Source organism: Aptenodytes patagonicus, chromosome W (assembly GCF_965638725.1).
Source record: "Aptenodytes patagonicus chromosome W, bAptPat1.pri.cur, whole genome shotgun sequence".
Classification (NCBI taxonomy): domain Eukaryota; kingdom Metazoa; phylum Chordata; class Aves; order Sphenisciformes; family Spheniscidae; genus Aptenodytes; species Aptenodytes patagonicus.
The window spans coordinates 11532863-11544728 of NC_134981.1; the positions used below are offsets into that span (position 1 = coordinate 11532863).

General features: G+C 42.1%; 1 protein-coding gene across 2 annotated transcripts in view; it reads right to left on the reverse strand.

Moving 5' to 3' along the window:
• Positions 1-9732, reverse strand: part of LOC143172069 (methylglutaconyl-CoA hydratase, mitochondrial-like) — a 114742-nt gene extending 105010 nt beyond the window's left edge. For both annotated transcript variants that reach the window (XM_076361304.1, XM_076361303.1), the window contains exons 1-3: positions 9495-9732; positions 5784-5851; positions 5598-5685 (exon numbers count right to left, since the gene is read on the reverse strand). In XM_076361304.1, the coding sequence (XP_076217419.1) occupies positions 5598-5685; positions 5784-5851; positions 9495-9699 (361 nt within the window). In that variant the 5' untranslated portion in view covers positions 9700-9732. The remainder of the gene's footprint in view (positions 1-5597; positions 5686-5783; positions 5852-9494) is intronic.
• Positions 9733-11866: the final 2134 nt, after the last annotated feature.

Genomic DNA, 11866 nt, shown 5'->3' on the forward strand with positions numbered 1-11866 from the left:
AATTTTATTTTGCCTTCATCTAGCATTTTTCTATGTTTAAACCTATATGCTTGACAAACCACAACACAAATCAAAGCCAACCACTACTGAAATCTTTTGCCTGTGTAAAATAAGAAAGTTTTATGCTTTGCAGACAAAATACCCATGTGTGCATAATTAAAAAGTGAATCAAAGCTTTCAGCTACCACATATAACATCCTATTCATTCCACAGAGATAGCTAAGATATGCATATAGAATCAAATTTAAAATGAAAGTTCCTACTACACAGTTTAAGGAAAGTAAATTTGTAAGAAATTTGTAAGAAAACCCACCTGAACTACACTGTGACTTTATATGAGCTGGAGATACCAATGAAGACTGCATAGATATTTCTCTAGCTTTGGATAAGAAATCAACAGTTATCTAACTCTAATATGCCTGCTGGTATCTACAAAGCCTATAGCTTGCCTATGGATGACAAACTGTGCCATATTAAAGATTTTGCTGAACAGAACTGCAAACATGCTGAGCAGAGTTTGCTCACTTCTGTGGAAACAAAGACTGTTCAGATACAGCATCCTTTCCACTAGTCTACCATACTAAATCAAAGACTTCAACACTGAATCTTGCAGTCCTCAGTCTGATACACACACAAAAATACCAAAAGTGGTCAGGCGATGGTGCTTTAAGTTTTTAGTAGAGTCATGCAGTTTTTGCAGCATTCGAGTTTGAGCATCTCTAAATTCTACACATAGGTAATTGCTGTTTCCATTTCAGATGAATATAGAAAAAATTTTTTACATAGTATAGACTGTGGCCCAAGGTTACAAGGACACACTAGTAGTCAACTAATTACAAGCTTCTCTAATACAGGTAGGGAAAGCATGTGCATTTAGGAGAGCTGCAGTATACCAAATTCAAAACCGCTTCTAAGTACTCTTTAGGGCCAGTGCCACAAGGACTGTAGTCCAAAAGTTGAATTCGACTGTAATAAGCATATAAAACGTAGGAAGATGTCTACATACATGACCTAAAAAAAGTGGTTTTGTATAAACCAATAGGAATACTATAGAACATATTTGTAAAACCAAAGTTAAATGCACTGCAGTTGCAGTATATACATAACTACTGAAGATGTATTTCCATTACATACAAGCTCACATAACCCAGTAACAGGACCAAAGACAACTATTGATCAAGCCTTTAAAAAAGACAAATATAGAGCAAAACTATTTCTAATTATTCTCTAATATACTGAATTATTCTCTAAATACTGAAATAAGAATTTAGACATATTTTATATTCATAAAGAGTCTGTAAGACTCTACTCTCATTGTAAGAGGAACAGGAGAAAGGAAAAGAAAAGCATTGTCTGAATACCTAAAGACATCCACAGCAGAACATAGGTTTTCCTCAATATAAAATGTTTTGCATTCATCTGGTATCTTTTTGCATTTTAATATAGTTCATTCTGAAGTCCACTCTAGAAAAGACTTAACTATTTGAAAATTGGTTATAGTACTTTAAGTTATGCATGCACATTTCACTATTCCACATATTTCAGTGAAGTGCTTTTCACTGCTTCAGTATCAACTTGACAAGATGTCACTTCCATTTAAATTCTAACATACACTTGAAGATGCTTTTCCACAACTCGTACTTATGTCGAGTTTATATACCCCAAGTCACAAGAAGTTTCTGCTCAGGAGACTTCTGTATCATTTCTCTAACCATCCAAAGACCTGACACTAGGTCAGTTTCAAACATCTCACAAAGCTGTAGTTCTCTAACTGTTCAGGATCCCATTTAATTTGGTTATTTGTAAGCTATACAGTTATATTTATTCTCATTAATGAAGTTTAGAGCTAATATTTTCATAACCAAATGACTAAAGTCAGGCTTCAAAACCTATATTTTCAGTAAATAAAAGCAAGCAGCAATACAAAAAATAAACCCGTTTCCACAAATTTCACTCAGCTTGGTAAAAATTAGACATAGGGAGGGAATTCACAAAGGCTAAGTATAGCCTTCAGAGGATACCCTGGAGAACAACTCTGATTCCCATACAGCGAAATTGTATGTCCAAACATTTAGATCGCTCTTTTTGACAATATGTCTATGCTTTGTGACTACTTCTCTATAACATAAGAACAACTTATTTTGTACCTAATATTTAAATTTAATAACTTCAGGCATTCAACTTGATCAATTTTTCCCCCCATGCATTTACAATCAATTTTAAAGGTTGTCCCTGCTTCCCATTACCCTCCCCTGAATAAACTGAAGAACCAACCAGATTCTGCCCTCTCAGAAATATACAGTCTATAAAGCATTCAGTATTTTTAAGGTGGTTGTCACTGAAAAAATATTTACAGGAAATATCACATACATTGTATGCTTTTTTTTTTCCTACTGGATTAATAGCCCAAGGAAACACTTTAAACTATTTAAGCAAAGTAATTTAAAAAACCCCCCAAACAAAAAAAAACCCACCACCCCCCAAACAAAAAAAAAGACACCACACACCACACCCCAAACAAAAAAAACCCACCACTACCCACAGTGTTTTATCAGCCTCACTATGTTCTTCAGCAGCCAAAGATATATACTTTGGCTCTGTTCATATACTTTCCAGAACACATAAGCCAGTTTAAAAACACCAACTTTGTAGTTCCATGTGACTGTATTACAGAGTCCAACCTGTATATCCACATCTCTCATACAGGGGAGCCCAGAACTGGACACACTATTCCAGTTGTGGCCTCACCAGTGCTGAGTAGAGGGGAAGGATCACCTCCCTCGACCTGCTGGCAACACTCCTCCTAATGCAGCCCAGGATACTGTTAGCCTTCCTTGCAGAAAGGGCACGTTACTGACTCATGGTCAGCTTGGTGTCCACCAGGACACACACACCCCCCACCCCCACCCCCCACCCCCCCAGGTCCTTTTCTGCCAAGCTGCTTTCCAGCTGGTCTGCCTCCAGCATGTACTGGTACATGGGGTTATTCCTCCCCAGGTGCAGGACTTGGCACTTCTTGAACTGCATAAGGTTCCTGTCAGCCCATTTCTCCAGCCTGTCCAGGTCCCTCCAGATGGCAGCACAACCCACTGGTGGTTTGCTTAAGTATTCCCTGACCTGATCCTCTTCTACGAAGGGTAGGTTTTCCTTGCTCCAGACTTTCCCACTGATCTCTGAGATTACTGAAGGCCAGTCTTGCTAGTAAAGACTGATGCAAAGAAGGCATTCAATACCTCAGCCTTTTCAATGCACTGCCCCATATTTTTCCCTAGTCTTCCTTTCCTTTTGACTATTCCTTATCCTTGAATATTGACTAGCTTTCTCAGGCCCTTCTTCCCTCCAGGGCTTTATCCTATGCAACTCTTCCAAGCAGATCCCTGAAGAGGCCAAAGTCTGCTCTCCTCAAGTCCAGGATTGTAAGCTTGCTTCTTTACCCTCCTCCCAAGATTCTGAACTCCACCATCTCATTATAATACAAAGCAAAACATGACAACACTTCACAAGATGATCCTTGCATATATTTTTTATTTATTTACATTAAAGAAATTAAATAATCTTGAAACAACACATTGTCCCTTTACATTTAGAAGTTTGAAAACATTCTCCTCTCATCTACTCAGTTTCCTAGGTAAGTCCCCCCTGAAAATTCCTTGTTACATCAAACATGCCCCTCCCTTCACCCTACTTCCCTAAGCCTTTATCTATTTTTTTTCCATATGCCCGCTATGTTTTATCTAGTAGGTTTTCTTTTGAGTTTCTTTTTTTGCTGTTGATTTTTTTCCTTAATATTAAAAAAAGACACCCCTTAATCTCATCTACAGGAAAAACCTAGCCAGCACCTGAGCTTTCTGCTTATTTTAATTGCCCAATTCTACCTCAAGTCTTCCAATTCACCCTGAATTTCAGTTACTACTGTCCAACGTTGCTACTGAACCAGTGAAATAGTTTCCTTTCTCAGGCTCCTCCTTTTATCTGTTGCCCTGCCTCCCCCCTGCCTTTTTTTTTTTATTTGAAAAATCACAGGTTATTGGTACATGCTCTATCCCCACTCCCTGATGCAAGATCCAGACTCTAGCTATCCAGCCCTACTCTTTCACATTCCTTCTTTCAGGGTTAATTTCCCTTCCTAATGTCCACACAAACACCTTTACATCTTGTCTACAGTCAGCTGTGCATACGTATTCTAAGCTTTTTTTTCAAAAAAAAAAAAAAAAAAGGGACAGGCAACAAAGCAGCTCTGCAAAACCAGCGAACAAAGAATATCAAATAAGTACTTGGAGCTCAGAAATACAATTCCAATAGCATACCCCCCCCCCCCCCCCCCCCCAAACAAACAAAAAACCAAAACAATATTCCTGCTCTCATATTTCCTATACTGGCCTTCTATGATGGAGTGACTGTGATGGCTGATAAGGGAAGAGGAACCGATGTCCTCTACCTGGACTTCTGTAAGGCCTTTGACACAGTCCCCCACAACATTCTGCTGCTAAACTGGAGAGATATGGGTTTGACAGATAAGAAATTGGCTGGATGGCCACATCCAGAGAGTTACAGTCAATGGCTCAATGTCCAAGTGGAAACCAGTAACGAGTGGTGTCCCTCAGGGGTCCATACTGGGACCAATACTGTTCAATATCTTCATCAACGACATAGACAACGAGATCGAGTGCACCCTCAGCAACTTTTCAGATGACACCAAGCTGAGTGGTGCAGCTGACTGGCTAGAGGGAAGGGATGCCATCCAGAGGGACCTGGACAAGCTCGAGAAGTGGGCCCATGTGAACCTCATGAGGTTCAACAAGGCCAAGTGCAAGGTCCTGTACCTGGGTCAGGGCAACCCCCAGTATCAATACAGGCTGGGGGATGAAGGGATGGAGAGCCGAGAAGGACTTGGGGGTACTGGTGGATGAAAAGCTGGACATGAGCCAGCAATGTGCGCTCGCAGCCCAGAAGGCCAACCGTATCCTGGGCTGCATCAAAAGAAGCGTGGCCAGCAGGTCGAGGGAGGTGATTCTGCCCCTCTACTCTGCTCTGGTGAGACCCCACCTGGAGTACTGCGTCCAGCTCTGGGGTCTCCAGTACAAGGAAGATATGGACCTGTTAGAGCAGGTCCAGAGGGCCACGAAAACGATCAGAGGGCTGGAACACCTCTCCTATGAGGAAAGGCTGAGCGAGTTGGGGTTGTTCAGCCTAGAGAAGAGAAGGCTCCGGGGAGACTTTATTGCAGCATTTCAGTATATAAAGGGGGCTTATAAGACAGAGAGAGACTTTTTACCAGGACCTGTAGTGACAGGACAAGGGTTTCATTTAGTCCTCATTTAAGAAGTACAGGCAATACTTTATATGAGCTCAATTAAATAACTTTCCACCACCATGAATAATCTATCATACATTTTGAAATACTTTGACACAGAAAGAATAAAACAGATATTTGACTCTTGTTAGCAATTGAGGAAAATACTACAAAAAGATTTTGCTAGCTACTGAGAAGAATATAAACAAAAGATATGTTTCCTTGGAACCCACACCTTATTTTTGTGCAACATTAGAGTACAGATTTCCAGCTTCTCAGGGGGGAAAAAAAAAAGTTTGCATACCAGCACAGAATATCCCTGGGACTTCACTCCGGAATATAACAGTTCGTACTTTTTTATCAGATTTCAAAGCATCCACAGCTTTTGTCATCTACAGAGAAAAGGAGGGAAGGGAATAACCAAACATTTTTTTAAGCATTTAATTCTAATACTTACCTTCATACTAGAAGGTATTTTTTTTTGACTTACCATTTTTAAAAGATTTTTGTTAAGTGCATTCCTGGCATGAGATCTGTTTAATCCAAGCACCACAATTCCTGGAGGGGGAAAAAACTGTATCATTATTGTATATTGTATAGAAAAATATATATTATCTATGTGTATACTATTTTGCCATAAAAAAAAAAGTATAAATGAGCACTGAAAAAAAAAACAAAACACCACCAGCACACCAAAAACATGCCAGTGTAATTATTTAGCTACTTTGTGCTAGGGAAGAAAAAAAAAATCAACTTACCTTTTCCATTGTTGAACATTTTAGTATCACAGAAGTGATATATATCTTAAGAACTAAAATATATCCCCTAATGCCTTCACATGGAAACAGTGCTTACAAAGTTTGAATGTGTAATTACACAATTGCATGCACAAGTTTCACATTTGCATACAAAGTTTTAACATGCAATCAGGAAAGACACTCAGTTGTAAAGCATATGTTTACATATTTAGGTAGGCTGCCTTCTGAGACTTAAAGCAAGAAGTGTTATCACAGCTAAGATGAGCAATTCTGAACACAGAGGGAATAGGATCAAATGGAAAACTAAAGTTTCAGTTAAATAAATGAATTCTCCCCCAAGCTACAGCATAAACTGTGCTCAGTGCTTGGCTACACAGCTCCAACCATACCTCCACAACTCCCTTAGTCAAGATAGAGATCAGCTGGCTTGTTGATCGATTACATGTGCATCAGTTCGAATGTTGCAGTAGAAACATCATTTGTTTGTCCTTATTTTCTCCCCCTCAACTTAAATAGCATGATTATTAAATGGGAAAATAATAATTCCCAGGCTCAGCTTCACTCCTTCATTCAAGACCCTTCTGCCTCCCTACCAGCAGTGCAGGGGGAACAGGGGTTGCAGTCAGTTCAAAACAGTTCCTGTCTGCCGCTCCTTCCTCCTCACACTTTTCCCCTGCTCCAGCGTGGGTCCTTCCCATGGGCTGCAGTCCTTCAAGAACTGTTCCAGTGTGGGTCCTCTCCACAGGCTACAGTCCTTCAGGAAAAGACTGCTTCAGCATGGCTCCTCCATGGGCTGCAGTTCATGCAGGAGCAGGCTCCTGGCAGGAGCTCCTCTCTATGGGCTGCAGCTTCCTTCAGGGCATATCCACCTGCTCCAGCATGGGTTCCTCCACAGGCTGCAGTGTGGATATCTGCTCCAGCACCTGGAGCACCTCCTCCCCCTCCTTCTTTTCTGACTTTGATGTCTGCGGGATTTTTTTTCCTTACACATTTCCCCCCAATCCTATATCTCTCTCTCCCCTGCTGCACAATTTTTTTTTTTTTTAACCTTTCTTAAATACGTTTTCACAGAGGCACCACCAGCTTCACTGATTGGCTCAGCTTTGGCCAGCAGTGGATCTGTCTTGGAACTGGCTCTGTCTGGCACAGTAATTTACAGTATCTGCATCAAAAACTCCCAGCAATGAACTTAAGATAGATACAGAGTACAGAACACCTTGATAACATTACAGAAGCAACGATTCCTGGCTGATTCAAAAGCTGAAACAGAGTACCTACTTCAATTACCTGCTTTGTAATAGCAGAAATAAAAATGATCTTATGTAGTATCATAATTACTCAAGTATTTTCTAAAACTTGTTGGAAAATTACAAAGCAAGCAAAAACATACCTCCAGCGTTTTACAAGTTTTCTTTCCTCCTGCCTTGCCTCCACCTCAAATCAAAAATACCATTACAAAATTAAAATAACTGTTTCAAACCAATTCCCAATTCCACAGCTGGTTGAGAAAATGGGGATAAAGCAGCACATCTTTAAGGAAGTGGAAGGATTTGGGTACAGAACAATCACTAAGTAGATTTTAAGATCAGATTACATCATCAACCTTACTAGCTATTAACAATGACAGCAAAACCTGCAGTCAAATGAGAGTAGAACCTCAGTTTTCCTTTGAAGAAAGGATTATTTTTCTAAACCTCATGCTAAAATTCAAAGTAGCCTCTCTATACACCTCCCCCCCAAAAAAAAACCCCAACTCATAGGCATCTGCCTAAATTTGCAGCAACTCCAAAATAATTGAGTTAACGTTCTGAAAGACGTAAACCGAATTGTGCATCTCAGAACATGGTTATTTCAAGACCTGCTATCCACAAAGAAATTCACATGCTGCAGAAGAGCACATCAGACTAGTGCCCTCTCTATAGGGGTAGGTACAACATCATGGCTCCAAAAATAAATCTTCAGAAGGACAACTTGCAGTTATTATTTCTCTACCATCCCTAGCCTGACTGTATGCAATGGGAAGGAAGCAACAAACACCAAAGGAGATGAAACACCTCCAAAGAAGGAGCACCTCCAAAGTTTGGTGAACAGTAAACCAAAGGAGGAAATACAGTTTCCAAATTGTGATACACTGGCTACGGATTACTCTGGAGCATGGACTTCAATCACACAGAACAAAACAAGACGCTTGGTATAGGTGAGGAGAGAGTTGGAGAACAAGGCTGGCAGTAGCTGACAGCACTAGAACCAAGGAGGAGGAAGAGGTTAGTAGGAAAGCAACATGAAATGAGCAAGAACGTAGAAGCCACATTTTCCAGAAAAGAAATTGTGGATGCAACTTCTGTGTCCCTGTCTACCCCTGAACACAAGCATAACAGATATGAGAAGAAGCATAATTGTAACATTTTGTTGCTAGACTTTATTTTCTCCCACTAAAGTAGCCACCAGATGCCAAGTCAAAAAAGCGTACTTTGCACATACAGTACTTTTTAAAAATAAAGTCTAGAGTGGGTGTCCTGGTTTCAGCTGGGACAGAGTTAATTTTCCTCCTAGTAGCTGGTATAGTGCTGTGTTTTGGATTTAGCAGGAGAATAATGTGATAACACACTGATGTTTTAGTTGTTGCTAAGCAGTGCTTACACTAAGTCAAGGACTTTTCAGCTTCCCATACTCTGCCAGCGAGGAGGTGCACAAGAAGCTGGGAGGGGGCACAGCCAGGACAGCTGACCCAAACTGGCCAAAGGAGTATTCCATACTATATGACATCATGCTCAGTATATAAGCTGGGGGGAGTTGGCTGGGGGACAGTGACCGCTGCTCAGGGACTGACTGGACATCAGTCAGTAGGCAGTTACATCACTTGGTTTTGGTTTTCCCCCTCCCCCCCCCCCGGGTTTTGTTCTGCGCTCGCTCTCCCTCTTGTTGTTTTACTTTTCATTACATTTTATTATTATTATTTTATTTCAAGTATTAAACTGTTCTTATCTCAACCCACGAGTTTTCTTACTTTTGCTCTTTCGATTCTCTCCCCATCCCACGGGGGGGGGGGGAGGGAAGGGTGAGCGAGCGGCTGTGTGGTGCTCAGTTGCCAACTGGAGTTAAACCACGACAGTGGGGAAGCTTACCCCGGTTTTAAGCGAAACGTCGGTAAATCCTAACAACGTGTGATAAAACTAGCAGTCGTGACAGAGATGATGAAGAGGAGCAAGAGCAGCCACCAGCACTCTCTTCCCACCCCTCACAGCCCGCCTCCCCGCTCCTTGCCCCGCGGTCGCAGCCATCCCGCAATGCCATGACATCGCGCAGGTTACCCCAGCCGGGCGGCACAGGGCACTCTTCAGAGCCGGGACAGACCACCGCTAGACAGGAGCTAGGCGAAAACAGCACAGAAAGGCCACTCCGTCGCTGCCACAGAGGAGCTGCCGACGCCTTTCCCTCGTTACCTTTGTGTTCGTCATCTAAGTACCGGACCCGCAGCTCCTCCTCCTTCGCCTCGAAACTGTAGCTCCTTCCGGCCGAGGAGAAAACGGCACCACCTCCCCACACCAGCGCCCTGCAACCGGGCCGACTAAAGAAAGCCGCGGCAGCTGCAGCAGCTAACCCGACTCTACCTTGCAAAAGACCCAAACCACCTAGCGCCGCCGCCATGCTGCCTGTTTACACCGCACCAGCGCCGACTCAGCCTATCGCAATTGCCGTTCCCGCCGCCACGTGACTGGCGACGACACGCACGGGGCGCCGCCGGCTGCGTCCTCTCTTGCTGTCGCCTAAGCGCGAGGACGTTCACGGCACCCGCCCGTCCCCGCGCGCGCAGCTGTCACCAGGGAGCCATTGTGGTTTCGCTGGTAGCAAGCTCAGTAGTAGCAGCCCTCGTGGAAAGTGCAACTGAAGCAAAGCATCACCTTTCCTGGCCTGTTAATGCTTATTGTATCAATGGGAGAGTTACCTTAGACATATGTATGCAACCGAGCTAGCTCAAGATCTAGCATAAATAAACCATGCTCAGATCCAGTGATGCCATCAATATTTACCAAAAAAATTAACTAAAATAGACTAGTTTTCGAAGTAGGGTTTAGTTTTACATCACTAAAACAAAAGGCTGCTCATATTGATTTCTCCTTTCACCTTGCCCCCATCCCCTTTTTTTGAATACTCAAAATTATGTTTGTTTTGCAAAAGCAAAGATCAAATTAGCAAAACTTGGAATTCACAGCTTGGTTTAGTTGTATAACCAAGCTGAGTTAAAGCCTAGTTATGTCTTGTTAAAATACACCATCTTGGTATCTACACTCTAGGCCCAAATCTTTCAATATGCAGTCCATGCATTCTGACAGGCCTATCTGCATAAAGCAAATTAAAGTATTTAAGTGATATCCTTTAATCCTAAGGGAGGAGGGAGGAGATACTTCCCTTGATCTTTAGTTGCAAATTCACGTGTTATAAGATCACTATGAGTATCTTTTTGACCTGTTTCAGAAAGACTGTAGAATTTCACTGATTCTTGCATCAATACCATAACTTTTAGTTGAGGCAGAGTATAGATATTAGATATGAATAAAAAAGTTGACTTGACAATTATTCCTCACATAGGACTTGGAAAAGGTTGCTACAGCTGCAATTAATGTAGGATAGTAGTGAGGTTCCCAAGGATGTAAATTGTGTCCTACTAAACTTTATTTACTTTGAAGAATTAGTATTTGAGAATTGAAGATGTGCTTTTGAGCCATCCCCTGTAATTTTCAGAAATTAGTATTATAACAGGCAGCAAGTAAGCAGTACCGCTTCTGAGCAAAGGCTCAGATGGAGCCACCTTGCTTGGGAACACTAGCTACTGCATTCCTCTCCTTCATGTGGTTGCTCAGGAGCTCCTCCGCTGCCTTCCTCCTGAAGAAATGAAAGTCTAAAAATAACATCCCATTTGTTCTTGTAGAGCACCATGAAGGGCAAATGAAGGGGGGGGACGGACGACTATTGCCTTGCATTTATTATGTTTTATTATTTAAACAGGACTATATCTTGTGATTCACAGTTTGCTCCACTAGTGCCCACAATATGCTAAAGACTTTTCCACCACAAAGGAACGAAGAATGCCTATCCTGGTGTACTGGGTCTGGCCAGGATGGAGTTAACTTTCTTCATAGCAGCCTGTATGGTGCTGTGTTTTGGATTTGTGGCTAAAACAGTGTTGATAACACACCAATGTTTTGGCTATTACTGAACAGTGCTTGTACAGTGTCAAGGCTTTCGCTTTTTTTCCTCCCCACTCTGCACCTGCCCCCCCCCCCAGTGAATAGGCTAGGGGTGGGCAAGAGGTTAGAAGGGGACATAGCCGAGACAGCTGACACGAATTGGCCAAAGGGATATTCCATACTATTCCATCATGCTCAGCGTGAATAGATGGAAGAAGGCCGGGGGGGGCACTGTCTTCCAAGGTAGCTGCTGCTCTGAGACTGGCTGGGCATCCGTCTATTTGTGGGAGGTGGTGAGTGATTGACTTTGCATTGCTTGTTTTTTGTTTTGTTTTTGTTTTCTCTTTCCTTCACTTATTAAACTGTCTTTATCTTGACCCATGAGTTTTCTCGCTTTTGCTCTTCCTATTCTCTCTCCCGTCCTGCTGGGGGATGGCAGGGGAGTGAGCGAGCAGCTGTGTGGGTGCTTAGCTGCTGGCCAGGGTCAACCCACCACACCTGGAAATTTTGTTCACAGTCAAAGAACATTTTATTTTATGAGAATGGATTTTGAAAGATAATACCTAATTATGTCAGTGGAAATTGGGAGACAGCACTATTCTAAAAGAAACAGGGTAAAGTAAAAA